General features: G+C 36.4%; 1 protein-coding gene across 14 annotated transcripts in view; it reads right to left on the reverse strand.

The window, feature by feature from the left end:
* The window catches only part of Cdon (cell adhesion associated, oncogene regulated), a 178,411-nt gene that overhangs the window by 44,065 nt on the left and 114,664 nt on the right, over positions 1–19,682 (reverse strand). For all 14 annotated transcript variants that reach the window (XR_005733837.2, XR_013437979.1, XR_013437981.1 and 11 more), the window contains 7 exons: positions 16,336–16,469; positions 14,125–14,397; positions 12,713–12,859; positions 11,755–11,898; positions 10,637–10,924; positions 8,981–9,250; positions 3,803–4,156 (listed from right to left, as the gene is read on the reverse strand). Coding sequence is in view for 10 of the 14 variants with exons in the window: in XM_078047295.1 (XP_077903421.1) it covers positions 3,803–4,156; positions 8,981–9,250; positions 10,637–10,924; positions 11,755–11,898; positions 12,713–12,859; positions 14,125–14,397; positions 16,336–16,469 (1,610 nt within the window). In the remaining 4 variants the exon portion in view is untranslated. The remainder of the gene's footprint in view (positions 1–3,802; positions 4,157–8,980; positions 9,251–10,636; positions 10,925–11,754; positions 11,899–12,712; positions 12,860–14,124; positions 14,398–16,335; positions 16,470–19,682) is intronic.

Genomic DNA, 19,682 nt, shown 5'->3' on the forward strand with positions numbered 1-19,682 from the left:
AAGGATTGACAGCTTGCTTTCTCTCAAGTGCTATTAATACTGGCAACAAAAAGGTCTCCTGTTATTCACTCCTGGGTGGAGGAAGGGAACCGAGGAAAACACATGTTTTAGCTACACTTGAAGTCAGATTCCTGGGAAGAGGTGGGTTGTTTTTAGCAGAACTACTGTATTTTAGAAGAGAACTAAAGAAAACCACATTAACTTTAAGGTCAGTTCTCTGTTAGTTTAAAGAGAAAAATGACATCCCAGAGCATCCTTCATCAAGAAAACAAGAAGTCAGTGAGAAAATAAGGTAGAAGAATACTATTTAAATTCACTAAGGCAACTTGAAAATATTGCTCCTGGCATGGCTGTGTTTACCTAGTGAGTCAGACATGCAGTGGACATTCAGGGTTGATCTGGTGCCTGTTAATGCAGAGAAATGGACTCTCCAATTGGAAGTAATTTGCTGTGGCTTAGGGTGATGTGGAAGGATCTTTGTATCATTAGTAGTTTCATGGATCCTCTGGACAGCTGACCACTGGGAAGTGGTATCTGGCCACAGGACAGTTCCCACACTACATGACACTTTATTTATACAGAGGGATTAATAAAAATATGCTGCTGCCTGTCTACTGCAAGAATATCAAAATTTCTTTTCTGTTATTCAGGGTGTAATGCAACTTTTCCACAACACTATTTAAAAGGGGACCCAATTAACCTCTGCTGTTCCCAATTACATAACTTGGGCACTCACAAGTTATTAGATATGATTTTAAAGGTTTTAACAGTATAGATGCTCCTAGGTTGATGGTCAGGTTATAACCCAAAAACTTCATGGAAATGGAAAATACAGTTAAACTGGAAATGCATTTATTACTCTTAACTTACTGAATACAATGGCTGAGCAACATAGTACTCTATAAAGTGTCAGTTGTTCACCCTTGTAATGGAATGGCCGATAGTGAGCTGCAGCTCACTGCCACTGCCCACCATCACGAGATTATCATACTTCTGATTATTAACCCAGGAAAAGAGCAAAATTCTACTAAATGAATTTTTACTAAATGAACATCACTTTCATGTCATGAAAAAAAAATCTGTAAGTCAGTTGGACACAGTGGCACATGCCCTGAAATATCGGGGACTTTGGAGGCTAAGGCAGGAGGATCTCAAGTTTGAGACAACTTAGCAAGACCTTGTCTCAAATATAAAAAATTTAAAAAGGGCTGGGGTGTGTAGCTCAATGTTAGCGCAACCTCAGACCATTGTAAATTAGAGATTGCCTGTACTTTCAGAGTTCAGGTAATACATGCTCTCACATGCATTATCTAAATTTATCTTCAAACAACTCCACGAAAGAGTAGAATAGACATTTAATAATTTTTAAGATAGATTGGTTTTTGAATTAGAAAAAAAGATGAATAAAAACTATAGCAATGTCAGTGAATTTCCTAATTAAATAGGGAATACAACCACATCTGTCCAAGATATTCCCACTGTCACTATGCATACCAGTAACCCCCACCCCACACTACTTTAGGAAGCCCAGGGCAACTCCCATTTTAGTTTTGAAGATATACATCGAAGACCTCATAAACCCAAGGTCCCTGGAATAAAAAAAAAAGAGAGAGAGAAAGGAGAGCATCATCTTTTTCTTGGACCATCTCACTCTCCCTTCACAATAAAAGTAAATGACTCAGTACACTAGATTTAATAAGGCTCAGATTCCTATTTTTTAAAAAAATGGATTCTAATTCACTGCTTCAAGCTCAATAAACTCAGCTAGGTCTCAATAATTATTACAAAGCATGTAAAAGAGACAGCAGAAGAACACACAGGTAGGATGCTACTGATGGGATTATTACACATAAAAGTGGTAGCCATTAACTGTTTAGAATCATGTCTGGCAGTAGAAGCTTTACATAAATACAAAGTATTAGGTTAAGACTGTTACTATCTAGTTATTATTAAATTATAGTTATCCATTTATATATATATATATATATAGTTTAGGAAAGCACAAAATCCTGGAGCAGGGGATAATCTTAAAAGATCTTCTAATCTAAACAATTTGTGTAATTTCTAAGGGCTTCAGATTTTTGAGAAAGTTGGACAAAATATCTAGTTCCATCAACCATGACATATATGTCTCCTTATTTCATATATTTACATAAAATAATCAGTTCTGCTAAATTCTACCCAAGCAGCTCCTGCATTATACCTATCACAAAGCTAAAAGTAAAAGCGAAGTCACTCTTACTTTTGCCAACTGGAATAGATGCATGAACACATATATGCATATACATATTCATATATATGTATAAATTTATACAACACTCAAGCACCTTCCTAAGATCTTTTATTTTTTTGATAGAGAGTTCTTAAGATTACTAAAATCACAACTAATTCTTCTTTTCGTTAAATACCACCACAATGGAAACCTGTAATAATAGTTAATAGTTATCATAACCTAATAATTGATGTTCATGAAAAGCTTTGTTACCAGACATAATTTTAAGAAGCTTACATGTATTAGCTACTTGAAATCTCACACTAATCCTATTGTGAGCAGGACACCTTCATAATACCTGTTACACAGGTGAGGCAAAAAGTACAAAGTTCAGTAACTGGCCCTAGATTACAAAGCTCTGTGTATCAGAGCCAGGGCTCTAACAGCCCACAGGCCTCAACTCCACATCATTTCCACCTCTACCATTCTGGAGTAGCCCAAGGTAGAAACAGAAGTCACTGGCGTTCCCCACTTATCTCCCAACCTCCAACTTCATCCAGAGCTAGAAGCTCCTTATTTGCATCTGAAAATAAATTGGAGCGCATACACCCAAACTCTGCACACTTCAAACATCACTCTTCTGCCAAAGACCACTCACTGGCCCCACCTCTGGTTTAATGGCACCCATACACTGATGGTGTGGTCTATACTATGGAGGACAGGACAGGCAAAAAAGACCTGTGTGGAACCAGACTGTGAATTCATTAAAGTAAGAAATTCTGGAGCCCCAGACCTGTTACCAGAAACAAGAATGTGGACTCTAGGATCAGGATAAGCACTGACTTTGACTCCATGGGCTCTGAGGATCCAGACAGAAAGGTACCACAGGAAGTCCTTCAATGTAGAGGACTAGGGCAGGGACCTCAGTTGACCATCACTAAAGGCAGAACTGAATATTCTGACTCTCAGAGACAAATATGGCAACAATCTCTTAAACTGATCAATCAGTTGTTAAAGAACCAATGATATAAGGTTTGAATTCGAATTTCACTAACTTTGACTTAATTTTCATTACTATTGACATTCTACATGTCTATATTTCAAAAATCATGTAACATTTAGTTATTACCATAAAAAATAGCAGCATATAAATACTATGATTCCTCCTATTAGAAAAGTAATTTGAGGTAAGATAGGGAAAATACATAGATACAGGTATTATTTGATAGGACCATAAGTTTGTATTCTCAATGAAGGCAAACCTGTAGACTTTGAATACTACACTTATCAAGGATTTGTCTAAAAAAAGTCAGCAATAGCATTATCAGAGGCTCAGAAAACCAAAAACATTAATCCCAAAGTCAAGTTATAGTTTGAGCTTGCTCCCAACTAAAACCATACTATTTGACAAGCAGGCACTTAACAAAAACACTAGAAATGGAGAAGGACATTCATCTAATTCACAGATGGAAAATACCCCAAAATACAGTTCTACATTCACTGTTACAGGGGCTGCATTTATTAAAATGACATATTTCTAATCACCTTTTCTCTTACTATAAAAAGAGGAAAATACTAATTGAAACTCACCAACTATAAGAAATGCCTCTGACTGTGTGGTGCCATGATCATTTGTAGCTTCGCAGATGTATTTCCCAGCATGCTCCTGAGTAACAGCCTGAATAGAGAGCGAGCTTGAGCCAGCTCGGGACATGATGAAGTAGACAGGCTCTGGGTCAAGGGCTCCAGTTCTTAATAAGTGTGACTTTCGAGATTTAGACCTAAGGACTTGAGATGGATGGCTGGTTATCAATCCGTGGGCACCATACCAACGAATGACTGGAACTGGCACTCCAGTGGCATTGCAGGACAAAGTCACAAAGTCTCCATCTACCACTCTGGCACTTGCTGGTGCAGTAATTATAACTGGCTTAAATCCACTGTCTGTAAAAAAAATAATTCACATACTAAAATTAGAAACATTATAGTCTCTGTGCTGCAAAATAATTTCATCCTTTTACAGAAATGTAATAGTAATGATTAGAACAAAGATATTTCCCTTCCGATTGGTTCCTGTCTCAATTTTTACAAAGTGCAACTGTCAATAAAAAGTAACATTTTCACAACTGTGGGCCTCTAGACATTCCTACATATATTTCTTAATCTTTCAGAAAAGGATTGTATATAAGGAATCTATTGAGAGCTTTCCAATAGGGATACTATACATATTTGACCACGGTAAATACAGGAGGTGAAGCCAGAACTTTAGACTTTAATGTGAAAAAGAGATGTAAAGGATATAAAACTATCTTTTCAAGAAAATGGTCAATTCTGGGATAATCTGATTATAAAAATCCTGGGAGGGAAAAATCCTATTTTAAATAAAATTTATACACAATTTCTTATCATCCATACGAACAACATTGATACTTCTAAATTAAAGTGGCAGCAAGTCTCTCCTTTTAGTACTGGTATTCTGGGCAGTATTTTTAAGTAGCCTACCATGGAATATTGATCAACACAAAAGATATCTTTGCTCTTGTCTAATTTCCAAATTTTTGCAAAGTGAGTGAGTGTAAAATGCTATTTCACCAGTCATGACCTGCAAATCCCTGAGTGCTAACAAAGGTGAACATCATCTTTTCATGTGTTTACATACAATTCCTATTTTTCCTTCCCTGTGAAATGCCTTTGTTAATTTTTCTATGGTGTCATTTATCTTTGGAAAATAGATCAGAGTTCTTTGTGTATAATATACACTATTCTTTTGTTTAGTTGTGTAGGTTACTAGTATCTTCCCTTAGTTTACTGTTTCTTTTCACTTTCAATAGTATCTTTTATTTTTTTATTTTATCTTATTTTTTAAAGAGAGGGGGAGAGAGAGAGAGAGAGAGAGAGAGAGAGAGAGAGAGAGAGAGAGAGAGAGAGAGAGAAACTTTTTAATATTTATTTTTTAGTTTTCGGTGGACACAACGTCTTTGTTTGTATGTGGTGCTGAGGATTGAACCCAGGCTGCACGCATGCCAGGCGAGCGCGCTACCACTTGAGCCACATCCCCAGCCCCTCAATAGTATCTTTTAATAATGAGTATATTTTCATTTCAATGTAGTCATATGATTTTAAATTATTCTTTTAAAACATATTATTAAAATCAATATTGATTTTACATATTCTCTCATTTAGGAATCAGTTTCTAAGGTCATCAAAATACTTTGATTAAATTTTAATTGGAATACTATATACAGAAAAAATTTTTGAAAGATAAGACAACCCTATAATACTGAATTTTGCTATCTATTGACTGGTATATCTTCCTATATAACTGTCTGCTTTAAAGGAGCTAATATTTTCTTAAAATATTTAATTTTTAACTGATATTTTGTTTGTTGCTGGCATATAGAAAGGCAATTGATTCTTGTTTATTGGCCTTCCTCCAACCACTTTGATAAATACCATTATTTCTAATAATAAGATATGAAATGATCATAATAGCCAGTAAACTATTTGGATATTGTATAATGGCAATCATGTCAGCTTATAAATTAGTAACTATTTGGGTTCTTATTTCTCTTCTACCTTTTTGTGCTGGATAGAATCTACGGTGACTAGAAGAGATTTTAAAGGGAGTGCTTTGGGCTGTGCTCCATGCTTAGTGTTTTAGTCAGCTTTTTCACTGCTATAACCAAACACCTGACAAGAACAAATTTAGAGGAGGAAAAGTTTATTTGGCACTCAAAGGTCTCAGTCTACAGACAACTGGCTCCATTGTTCTGGATCCAAGGTAAAGGAGAACATCATAGCTGAATAGTGTGGTAGATGAAAGCAACTCAGGACATGACTACCAGGAAGCAGAGAGAGAGAGTTCCACTCACCAGGGACAAAACAGAAACCCCAAAGGCAAGGCCAAGTGACCTACTCCTCCAGCCATACCCTACCTGCCTTCAATTACCGCCCTGTTAATCCCTATAAGTAGATTAATTCACTGGGGTTACAACTATCAATAACGCTCATCATTTAGTCATTTCACATCTGAATCTTCTTGCATTTTCTCACACAAGAGCTTTTGGGAGGCCACCTCATCTAAACCATGACACTTAGCATGCTCAAGGCCCTGGGGGGGAGGGAGGGAGAGAGGGAGGGAGGAAAAAAGGGAGGGAGGGAGGGAAGGGAGGGAAGGAAGGGAAGAAAGAAGGGAAGAAAAAAAGTGTTTCTTATATTTCACCATTAAAAATGATGTTTCGTGTAAGTTTTTGTTAGTCTTAGCAAACTAAGAAAATTCCTTTTCATTTCTATTTTTCTGAATGTCTAACATGGATATTGAATTATGTCCAGTGTTTTTGTACTTCCAGTGCATAATCATATTTTTTTATCTCCTTTAATAGATAAGTGGGTGAAAGACACTTTAAATTTTCTGATGGATTTCTGGGATAATTGCTTGATCAAGAGGTATTTTCTTTCTTACATATTGCTGGTTTACTCATTTTTCACTTAGTATTTTTATATTTACGTTCATAAAAAGACTGGCCTTTGATTTTTCTTTTTTGTACCATCCTTTGGTGAATCTGGAATCAGGATTACACTAATTGGAAAGTTCCATCTCTTCCTCTTTTCTGGAAGAGTTGTGTAAGATTCGGAATGATCTGTAACTTGCAAGCTTGGTAGAACCTCCATAAAACCATCTGGTCTGGTATGTTGTCTGTGGGAAGATTTTCAACTCCTAATTCAATTTCTTTCATAGCTGTAGGACTAGTCAGGCTTTTTATTTACTTAAGTCAGTCTTGCTAAGTCATATTTTTTCCTCTGAATTTGTTCATGCTATAGTTTGGATTTTGAATTGGCCAAAGCCCACCCATCTACTAAAGACTTGGCTGCCAGCTTATGGTGTCCTAAGAGGCAGCAGAACTTTTAAGAGGTAACGCCTAAAGAAATTTAGGTCATTGAGGGCATTACCTTGAGGATATTAAGACCCCTGTCCCCTCCTGTCTTTCTGTTCCCAGTCTCCATGAGATAAACAGGCCCCTTCCACAATGACCTCTTGCCACGATGTACTCTGCACCACAGGACCAAAGCAACAGGGCCAAGGGATCAAGGACAGATACCTCTGACACCATGAGCTAAAACTAAAGCTTTTCTCTTTTTAAACTCATTGTCTCAGGTGTTTTGTCACATGATACAAAACTAACACTGTCCACTTCTGTTTATATTTGCAAATTACTGTTATAAAGTTTATCCTAACCATCTTATTATTTTTGATCTCCATAAGCCTTGTACTTGGAGCTCCATTTTTATTCTCATTGTTTATTTTTACCTACTTTCTTTAGTCTTAATCAATTTTGCCAAAGGTTTGCCTATTTTATTAGATTTTAGAAAGAACTAACTCATTGTTTATTGATCTTCTTTATCTTTATTATTTAATTGATTCAGATCTGTCCTTATCTATATTATCTCCTTTCTTCTGCTTTCTTTGAAACTATTCTGTTGCTTTTTTCACTTCACTTACTAATTTTCAGCCTTACTAGTCTTCTATAAGCATATAAAGGCTATAAATTTCCCTCTAAATTTTATTTTGGGTACCCCCCCAAAACTTATCTATGGCATTGTTATTATCATTCAGTCTGAAGTATTTTAAATTTCCACTACAATTTCTTTTATGGTCCACAGGTTGGAAGTATAATTTTAAATTTCCAAATACACGGCAAGTTTTTTAAAAACTTACCTTTCTATTATTAACTTTTAAATTAATTACATAAGGTAAAAATATTCACTGTGTCATAGTCATTCTCTGAAATCTGAAATGCTTATAACTCATGAATAATTAATTTTCCTAATATATAAAGGACTCTTACAAATCAAAAACGTTAAGACTAAAAACCTAGATTCTATAAATGGGCAGAAGACAATGAAGAATCAATATACAGAGAAATAAATCCAAAGTCCTCACAAACATGTAAAAAGAGACCTCTTTTCATCCATAATAAAAGAAATATAGACTATAAGGTATATAACTTCATAACAATTATGGAAAGCAATTCAGTAATAGCTATTAGTAAGTTCATTTCTGGGAATTTCTTTTATAGATACTCACATGTATGGAAAATAATCTTTACAGAAGGACCTTCATTATATAACAACTAAAATGATAAAAGATTACAAGCAACATCCATAAGGTACTAGTCAAATGTTACAACTACATAATAGAATACTAAAGAGCCATAGTTTTTAAAAGGAATGAAAATACTCTGTTATGTACCATGTAGACAATACCCAAAATACATATTAAGTAAAAAATTTAAAGAATGCCCCTTATGTAGGAAACAGAAAGTGTTACACACATTTTTGTATGTGCATGTAATGGTCAAGAAACTGAAAAAGTAAGTTATTTCTAAAGAGGCTGCAGAATAGAAATGAGAGACATAATTTACTATATAACTTTTTAAATTATGTATCTTGAGAACATATATTTTAAAAATATTTTTTTCCTAATTCTTTTTTTTCCCTCTGGTAGTAGGAATGAAGACAAGGACCTCATGCATGCTAGGCATTCTACCACCAAACTATATCCTAGTCTAAAAACAATTTCTAATGAGCTTGATGAAATAATGTTGTTTCTTCACGAACATGTCTATCTTCCACTAGAAATAAATATGGAAAATTAACATAGCTTTTGTATAGTGTAGCATTATTTCTTTCAGTAAAAAGGGCTTTGTTTTTAATTGCTGCAAAAGCTTATTGTGAAGTTTTATATAATCACATGATCTAAAAGTTTACCTTTTTCGACTTGAAGTCTTCCAGTGGACTGCATAAATCCAATCCCATTATCTGCCACACACTGATACAGTCCAGAGTCTTCCATTGTAACCCCAGTAATTTTCAGTCCATTTCCTGCAGTTAAATGTCGTGAGGAAGGACGAACAGGCTGTGCATTATGAAACCAGGTACGGTTAGGTGCTGGGTTCCCACGAACATCACAAGTGAAAAGTACTGTGGCACCCAGAGATACTTTCTGATCTTCCAGTCCCTTAGAAATTGAAGCATGTTCTGAAAATAAAACATGTAAATTAAACTCTACCCCTCAAGATGTACTTTTTACATTATCACACAGGTCAAATAAAATCTTCTACAAATAACTTGTTGAGGTTGTATTCTTTATTCACATTCTTCCATCTGCTGTGGTCATCAATAAAAATGTTAGAAATATATTTTAACTTTCCACTAATAGAATAAACCATATATTACTAATAAGATATTGTCTCCTTTTTTAGATAGATTCACCCACTTAACTTTTCCAACACACATATAGTTTCTAATCCTAGGCTTCTTGTAGCATTTATTTCAGGTGATTAGGTTAAAGGAAAGTAATTGTTTCCCTGTATTTCACACTAGACAAGAGCCAGAAAAGAAATCTATTATTCATTTTAAATTCTTTTTATGGTCAAGTCTATTTCGAGGTTAGGTGTATAACAGAGAAGAATAAATAAGTAAATTAGAAAGAAACTTCCTTTAAGAGCCATGAAGTCACTTTGTATTTAGAAAAGTAAACGATTTATCAATATTTGCAGCATATGCCTTAAATAAGTAATTATGCATATTAACCTACTCCCGATTATCACCACATGTCCATGTGCACACCCATGTGGGGGGTGCAGGTAGGTGCTGGAGATGAAACCCAGTGCCTCACATATGGTAAGCCAGTGCTCTACCACTGAGCTATACCCCAGCCCAATCACTGCATTATGCAGCCACTTGCCAAATACTTCCTAAATCCCAGTGTTGTGAACCTACATTAGGCCATGAGTGTTAAGTAAATCCCTTGGAAAAAATTTACAAAAACTATATTTATTGTGAAATTAATTTTATTTCTGGCTTTCATGTAAATCTGTTTTGAAAAAGGAAAACATTCTACTATTACACATGACACTAAGGTAAGTGGCTAGTAGAAAAGAAACAGCTTTGAGATAAAGCATATATGTAAAAATAATGCAAATTTTTTGAGCTCGACATAGGTAAAAGCATGCCAAAAGGGAAAAAAATAATAATAAAATAGGTTGATTTTTTTTTTTTTTTGATTTGCCATTTTCTAGTCAGTACTCTTAGTTGCTTCTACAGGACGCCACACAGAGATACACATCAGAATTTTCCATTCCATCAGATTCCAGTTTTCTTTTCTCCAGTTCACAGAGAAGGACACTCTGGGCGGGGGGTTAGGTTCCCAAGAGCAATCCATGTGAAATGTTCTATGCCACCCAGAAATACAGCCTAATTTAGCAGTCCTTTTAGAAAAAATGAAGCCTTGTTCTGGCTACTGGTGTGAATATTTCTAGATATTCACTGTTTTAGTTTAGCTCACATATGTCCTACAAACATCAGATAGACAAGGATAATGTCCTGATTTGGGGGGAAAAAATTGAGTAAGTGACATCTTACCGAGTACATTAACCACATAAGTGACATGTTTTACGTCGCCAGATTTGTTGCCCACCACACAGGAATAGTTTCCAGAGTCTGCTGGATTGATGCTAGCAGTGGCAAGATGTGAATGTAACCTTCTCCAGTTGCTTCCCGGCACAGCATCCTGCCCATCCTTCAGCCAATACACTTGTGAGGCTGGGACCCCACTCACCACACACTCCAGGGTTACAGAGCTATGAGAAAGGACAGCCAATGCCTGTGGAAGGGTAGGGTGAAGAATGTGAAACCCATCCAAGGCAGGGCCTAGAAAAGGAAGGGAACACAAAATATTATTAGTAAGGATTCACTTCCAATCTCTTCCCTAGGAAAGCTGTGAGCATCCTCACACTGCTACTTAGTTTTCTTTATATAACAACATTCTAATTAGTAGTGAAATCATTTTTAGCTGAGGATTAAAATGAAAAGATTTTTGTGGTCCTTGAGGGCTACTTCTCAATTATATAACTCTGGAAAGGTAGAATTCTCAACAAGTCCAGAAACCACTCTTTTATGATGCTCAGACTACTGATGGTACCTCAACTCAACAGCCACAATCTATGATTTTAATCATAATTTTTAAAAATTGAGTAGAAAGATCTTTTCCTCATGCCGCCCATTCAGCCACCAATGTGATGACCACTGCTATCAAGTTACATTCCTGCTTTTAGTTGTTTTTGTTTGAGCAAAGGGCAAAATTCTCCATACAAATTCACTCTGTCACACTGATCATAACTCCCCTCTAAAAAGTTGCTCTATTTTTTAAAATATGTATGGTTTGATTCTGTTATACATTATTGCATTTACTTTTTTGGGGGGATAAGACTTTTTATGATAAAACGAAAGAGACCTGGGGCTTGGGTTGTGTCTCAGCAGTAAAGCATTCGCCTACCATGTGCAAGGCCTTGGGTTTGATCCTCAGCACCACTTATTTTATAAAATAAAGGTAGGCGTCCAACTACAACTAAAAAATAAATATTAAAAAAAGAGAGAGAGAGACAGAGACCTGAAATGAGCTCTCCTTTCCCAACTTTTTTTGAGCAATACTTTGGAGGACTCTTCCTTTGCTAGTAGCCACTGCTCTCCCAAATACTTACGACTCACAAGGAGCTTTTGGCCAATGGGTTCAACTTTTAATTCATGGGTGACAGGATTATAAACTGCACATTTGTATGATCCCTTGTCCTCTGAGGATACATTCAAAATTTGAAGATTTCCTGATGGAAGAATTATGTAATTCCCTGAAGAAGGAAAGGAATGCAGTTAGTTTTCACTCTCTGAAGACCACCACAGCGCAACTAAAACTAACAAGGGTTTGCAGTTGTGTTTAAGATTTATACAGAAGACTAGCAGCAAATAAGCAACCAAGGAAAATTCATTAAATGAATTAAATGAAAGAAAAGGAAAGTCAAGGCCAAAAATAAAGAGTTGACAGTACTGGCATAACAAAATTTAATCCATCAGAAACATTTTAACAGATGGTGAGTCTGAAAGCACAAGAAGCATATTTAGGCAAAGATACCATGATCACAGCCCTGATGAACCTCTACCTTAAAAGTACTGGCCACATGGTATTTATTCATTGTCTGCCCTTCCCTTTTTTCAATAAATATATATTGAGTTAACTATTTTCTTCCAAACTCAGCAAAGGCACTCATGACACAGCAATAGAGAAAGAGCACAAAGGTCCTGCATGCATGCAACTAGCATTGCAGTAGGGGGTGATGGGTGCAGAGAAAGGAGTACAAAATAAACAAGGAAACAAATATCGAAACAACCCATAACAGGTGTGATAATTCTATAAAGAAAATTGAAGCTGAATAAAGGGTAAAAAGGCACATTATTTTAGAGAGGACCATCTGACTGGTCTTCTCCAAGGAAGTAAAATTGGAGTAGAGACTGGAATGAACTAATGTCTTCATTTCCTCTATTTAACTTCTCAGAGTGCAATGTATCTTACCTATTTTCCCAACCACAGTCCCTAGCACACAGAATGCAGTTATGTAAGGAATATTTGTTTTCTGTGTGCTATTAGCTTTTTATAAAAGGACTCACCTGTGGAATGTTTCAGCCATCTTCCCCGGATTTTATAGCGCACTTCAGCTTTAGGATTACTCTCTGGTACTCTGCAGCCAACGAAACCAGTGCTTTTTTCTTCTGCTGTAATAGCATGCTTTGTTGAAGAATCAAAGTCACCAAGAACTGAAATAAATAAGTAAATAAAAGAATGAATGAATGCAAACTTGAGTTCTCTTTCCCAAAGGAAGTCTAAAATTTAGAAACATCAGCCACATGGTGTCTTGTGGTGGCTAATCCCAGTCGTGAGGTTAGTGTGAGCTTTTATTTAAGAAAGCAGCTGGGGCAGAGGCGCCTGGTTGAGGGCTGACAGCTAACTCAAGGCACCCTTTTTGCAGAAGTTGCTGCTTTTAGGGGACTATAAGAAAAACAAACTGCTCCTAAAACACCAGGGAGAACTATAAAGCATAATTATCCCCATTCTATAAAGATAAATCCTTTTCAATGCAGGCCCTCAGCAAAGCTCACTTTCCTGGTTTATAAATGCTCAAAGTGCAATAAAATGGCCTCTGGGGATAACCATAGGACATCAAAAAGCAAAGCAATATGTTGTCTCAGTTATCTGAATATACCAATTCGATCTCAATTCTTTTCAATTTAAGCTCTCTACAGACGGAGGCTGCCCGGAAAGGTTCCTTATTATCTCAGTGCACAGGGAAGTCAGCAGCCTGCCACTAAAACCCAACCCTCCAGTGTGTGTCTTGGAGCTGTCCATGGGTCACAGCTCTATAAAAACATTTACTCTTCTCAGTTATGACAAACTCACTACTCCTGGGGAATCCAGATTTGTTCTGTAAATAGGGGTGCCCTTACAAAGACGTTTTCCATTACTGGAAGCCATCACCATTTAAAAGGCAGATGGCTCAAACTTACTAAGAAAAACCACGCATTCCAGATTTTCCATAAGTTCAATACTCCACATTCCTTTCTTTAAGTCAGTTATTTTTTCCTGCTTCTTTAGCCTGGTTTCAATTAAATTAATTAAAATCACCCAGTAATCAAGGCAAATAAAACAATTAGATTCAAAAAAAGATAAAGGACTGCATGAAATAAATCAGCATCAAAAAAGACAACAGCTTTGTTATTATTGACATTAAGAACTTTTAAGGAATCACAAAAAAATTGTTTAGAATTCACATTAGAAAACTCTCCTAACTCTGTAACTTAAAAAAAAAAAAATCATTTCCATACCATTGCTACAGATGAAGATACAAGGCTGGGCTACAGAGGGCCAAGTACATTTCCCCAAGATATTCATATGGTAAAGTTAAAGTTGGGATAAGACTTCTACATATCTCACACCAAAGCCCATGTCCTTCCGCTATTCAAAAATGCCATCACTAACAGTAGTTTTAAGAAAACCCATAGATAATAAACCAGACTGAACTCACCTGCAGGGGTTATTGTTGCAGGGCTACTTAGAACTGCACCGATGCTATTGTTGGCAATGCACTGGTAGTAACCCGAAAGGGAGGGGTTGAGAGAAAGGATTGTCAATGTCCCCTGGTGAATCTTAATCTGTTCCATGTTTCTATCCAAATGTTTTCCATTATGCAACCATGAGATGTGAGCAGTCACGGGTTTAGCAGAACAACGTAGTACCACAGGTCTACCAAACTTCTGGACCTCAGAGAGAGGCTCAGAAATAAAATAAGGTGCCAAGTCTATGAGGGAATATTCCCCATGAGGAAAGGGGTAAACGGGAAGGGGAAGAAGGAGAGGTAAGAGCAGAGAGAAAGAAGAGCACATTAACACATGTCATATGAATCTATAACTAAGGCAACCTCTAATCTATATATGTGGTGGTTCTTGTGCTTGCAAAAAAGTTCTAGCAAAATTCTCATACAACTTTCTTTTAGAAGAAAAAAAGAGTGAGCAATGTTAGCCTAGGACTTCACAATTTAGGTAGAACAGACAAGAATGCTTATGGTATAAATCAGATATAACACCAATTGTATTAATAAGAAATAGCAAACCACTCTTAACAAAATGGCTTGTAAGAAATGGAAGTAAAAAAGCTGAAGAAGAGAAGATGATTTTCAAAATTAATAGAGTTCTCTCTAATTTTACTAATAGCATTTGACCTGTCAGAGCAAATCACTCCACAAATAATGGCATGGCACTTCTTAACTACTTTATTATTTTAATATAAAATATTGTTTAACTTTTAAAAAAAATTTTTTTAGTTGTAGTTGAACACAATACCTTTATTTATTTATTTATTTTTATGTGTTGCTGATGCTTGAACTCAGCGCGTTACATGTGCTAGGCAAGCGCTCTACTACTGAGCCATTACCCCAGCCCCTATGTATTAACTTTTAAGAAAACAAAGTTAGGGGAGTCACAAATGAAATACAAATTTTACTCTTTCTTGAATATAAGGCTTAACATTTTTACTTGGTGTTTGAAATAGCTTAATCTATCATACTAATTCCTTAAGGAACGTGGGTGGGGATGTGGTTCTTATATTAAAATATCAATATAGATCCTCCTCCCTACCTCCATCCCTCCCAAAACAGGAAGAGACGCATGAATATTGTATTTAATAGAATAAAATACTTAAAAGGGAAAAAAATCAACAAATTGCTGGCTCTTCTTTTATAGAATATTTAATCAGAAATGAAAATTAAAGGAAGTGCCTCTCTTGGCTAAAGCTGGGGTGGCTGTTTAGCAAAACATAAACAGAAATGAAATCACTAAATCAATTTTCACTTGTACATCCAATATAGTTACACAGCAATTTTAATAAATAATAAATATTTTAATAAATAATAAATATTACTCAGTGAGTAGACATCACTATATTTGTACATTCTTACTATTCACCTTTCTTTATATACGTCCAAAATAGAGAAAGGAGTGTAGTCCCCGTATCTGACTTGGGGCTTGCATACATTTAACAATAAACACATTTAAGCTTTTCAGTAACTCAAAGAAGTAAACAATAAACTAGGCGAGATCCTAGAGGGAGTGGCACACCTGGGATTTGAACCAGGTTCTCTCACTCCAATTTGAACATTATACCATACTGATTCTAAAACTTCTCTTTGGTGGTGGGTAGTCAGTATTTATCCTGTCATCATTACCAAATTCAGAAAATTTTAACATAGCCCCTTACTGAGAAAATCATAATAGAAAATATTTGAGGGGTGGGTACTGGGGATTGAACTCAGGGTCGCTCAATCACTGAACCTTTTCCCCAGCCCGTTTTATTCTTTATTTTGGACAGAGTTTCACTAAGTTGCATGGGGCCTCACAAAGTTGCTGAACCGGTCCTCAAACTTGTGATCCTCCTTCCTCAGCCTCCAGAGCCAATGGAATTACTGATGTGTGCCACCACACTGGGCTAGAAAATATATTTAAAACAATAAAAGGAACAAATGCAAGGACAAAAATGGGAAGGCCTGCTAATGCCCAAAGCACTACTAGGAGATCCTCAAATTGCTTCATTAATCAAGTTTTTAAGTCAGATAGCTGGTCAAGCAAATCTTAGAAACACCTTTAGAAACTGCTATTATTGCCAAAATACTTTAGCTGAAAATTTTTTAATAGGATTAAGATGAGGAAAGGCTTCAGCTCAAACCCCACTATTCTTGTCTTACCTGAACTCACAGAAGAACACAGAATCAAAAGAATAACATACAGAAGTGTCCATAAGGGTCCAAGATCTGGATGCATGGCGTCTGATTCCAGAAGTAGGCAGGAAGACTGTGGAGAACACCCAGGCCTTGGCTCACTAGAAAGCATTCAAAAAGGAAAAAAAAAAAATCTAAGCCACAAAAATCAATGAAATCTTTCATCTGAACAACCAGAGTTGTGAGCATGATGACTGCCTTCTACTTGAAAAGTTCTGTAGTGAGTATGTCAAATCCCAGGCACTTAATGACCCACGCCTTCCCAGTTCACAAACATATCCCTAGATACTAAATTAGTTAAGTTTTGTTCATTCTTCCAAGGTACTAGAACACCTTTTATTACAGAGAACTAGTCATTCTGAATAATATTTTCTATTTTTACACATGCTTTTCTATTTTTACATCTCACAAGCATCTAAACTCAACACAAACAACATGTGTTCCTCCTTTACATTCCCCCAAATAGTGACAGAAATAACAAAGCCATAGCTAACACTTACACAGTTACCATACGCCAATCCCATTTCAGTGCTTCTAATACACTAATTTAATCTTCACAAGAACTCTATGACATAGTTGCTACTGGTTTTCTTCCCTTTTTCAGATGGAGACTCAGGCTCATGGACTCTTCAGAGGGAATACCAAGTACAGACCTGTGTTGGGACTTAACTTGGCACTCTGTGGTGAGAGTAGAATGAGCCAAGAAGAAAGAAGTAAGAGATGAAAGCAGAGAGGAGGGCCAGGCAAGATCCTACCCAATCTTGAAGATCTTGATAAAGATTTGAGGATTTATTGTAAATGTATTAGCAAGCCCTTAGAGAACTGAAAGAAGCAAAGGGATGTGATCTCATTTATGTTTTAAAAAGATCACCAGCTGGTTGGAACCTGGCACAGTGGTGTGTGCCTATAATCCCAGAGACTTAGGAACCTGAGGCAGGAGGATCACAAGTTCAAAACCAGCCTCAGTAAAAGTGAGATGCTTGGGGCTGGGGATGTGGCTCAAGCGGTAGCGCGCTTGCCTGGCATGCGTGCGGCCCGGGTTCGATCCTCAGCACCACATACCAACAAAGATGTTGTGTCCGCCAAGAACTAAAAAATAAATATTAAAAAAAATTCTCTCTCTCTCTCTCTCCTCTCTCACTCTCTCTTTAAAAAAAAAAGTGAGATGCTAAGCAACTCAGTGAGACCCTGTCTCTAAATTATATTAAATACAAAATAGGGGTGATATGTAGCTCAGTGGTCAAGTGCCCCTGAGTTCAATCCCCAGTACCAAAAGAAAAAAAAAAAAAAAGATCGCCAGCTAGTGGAGAATACAAGGAAATGTATACAGGCATGAAGAGAAAGAACAATCAGGAGACCCTGAAATTCCACAGGAGACAGATAAGGGCACTGAGAGTTAGACCAGAGTCATCAACTATGCCAGTGGTGAAAAGCAAGTGAATTCAGAATGTTGTTTCAAAGGGCAGAACCAACAATACTTGCTGAGGCAAGGATATGAAGTGTGAGATTAAAGAGATGTGTCAAGGACAACACTCAGATTAGGTGTGAGAGAATAATAATAGCCCTGTTTACTGAACTAGGGAAGATTAGAAAGTGGGAGACAAAGTGAAGTGGAGGAGAGCCAGCATTCTTGTTTGGCCAAGGTAAGTTTGAGGTATCTACTAGATGTCAAAGTACCACTGTCAGATCAACAGGTACACCAATGAGCACGGAGTTGTGGGGGAAAATCAGATCTGAAAATGCAGATTTTAGATGTATGAAAGTTGTGGAAGATGAGCTCTAAAGAAAACATGATTAGAGGATAAAGGAGATACCATGTAAGAGTCTCGGGATACTCCAACCTTTAGAGACTGCATAGAGAAGGAAGAAGTAATAGAGATGGAGTAGATATTGTCAATAAAATGGGAAGAAATCCAGGAGAATGTTGTGTTCAGGGAGAAAAATTACAACATTTCTATAAGAGAGTGGTCATCTATCTCAAACATATATGAGAACCAAAATAAGGTGAGATTCCAGGGGAAAGGCATGATGAGCATCACAGGTGATTTCACTAAGAGCAGTTTTGCACAGATTGAAGTCTGAGGGTGGGGTCTGGACAGAATGGGAAGAGAGGAAATGTAGAGAGCAGGCAGGGACAGCTCCTACAAGGGCTTTGTATGCAAGATGGCAGAAAAACAGGGAGAAAGGCTAGCAAAGGAAAGCAATCAGGGGAAGGTTTTTGAATACAGAAATAGTATAGCACATTTAGCAAAACTTTAAAAAGTTTCAACAAGCCCCACACTGGCTAGAATATGGGGACAAATAGCTATTATATACTGTTTGTGGCAATAAAATCTGTAAGTTCTTTCTGGAGGCAATTGGGCAACGTCTATCAAAATCATTTATCTAGGCAAAAAATGTTTACAGAATATTTATTGTATGCCACACACTATCTCAGGAGCTGAGGATAGATAGAACCATTTTTACCTCATAAATAAAAATAATTAATACCAACAAAATTTATACCTTATGTGTTAGTGGGAAAAATGGACAAGAAGAGAATAGATAAAATTAGTAAAATTAACAATGTCCATGCATCCTCCAAATATGGCTAATTCTTTCTCCTTTTTGAAGGCAAGAATGACATCATATTCAATATGTAAAATTCTAATGCCTACAATAAAGTAAGCACCCCATAAATAAAATGTTTCTTAAAATGGAGGGAATACTTTAACATAATGTAATTCCCACATGAACTTTAAAGAGTAGTATATAATGAAAACTATCATCTCATCTGGATTTAGCATGCTTAGCTATACTTTTTATTTCTATATTCATTTATTTATCTATATAAATTTTGAACCAAATCAGCAAAAGTACATTAAATATGTACTATGTATATGCCAGGCACTATGCTAGACTAGATTATTGTGTCTGCAAATTCAATTCCATGCTACTGCTTGGCCAGAGATGGTCACAGAACCTATGACTATGGAAAACAACAAAATGCAATGGCTATGCCACATTGATGACATTTTAGAAATGAGATTTTTACATGCATATTCACTTATGCAAAGGTTCTCATCTTAACCATGGATAATTCTGAGTAATAATGCAAAGCAAGGCACCTCAGGCTTTTAATAAGTGAAACAGTATCTCCCAGAATCTGTTAAGCTTCTCTATGCCAGGTATTTCAAAATCTAAAAGCTGCAAACTCAAGTTTATCTAGGCCACTGATAGGAGGTCATGGACTGCCTTTCAACTGCTTTCATGTTGACCACTTTTAAAAAGTGGAAAAGGACATATCAGCACCACTCATCGGCAGAAGGGTCCAG

This window comes from Ictidomys tridecemlineatus, chromosome 4 (genome assembly GCF_052094955.1).
Source record: "Ictidomys tridecemlineatus isolate mIctTri1 chromosome 4, mIctTri1.hap1, whole genome shotgun sequence".
NCBI classification, from domain to species: Eukaryota; Metazoa; Chordata; class Mammalia; order Rodentia; family Sciuridae; genus Ictidomys; species Ictidomys tridecemlineatus.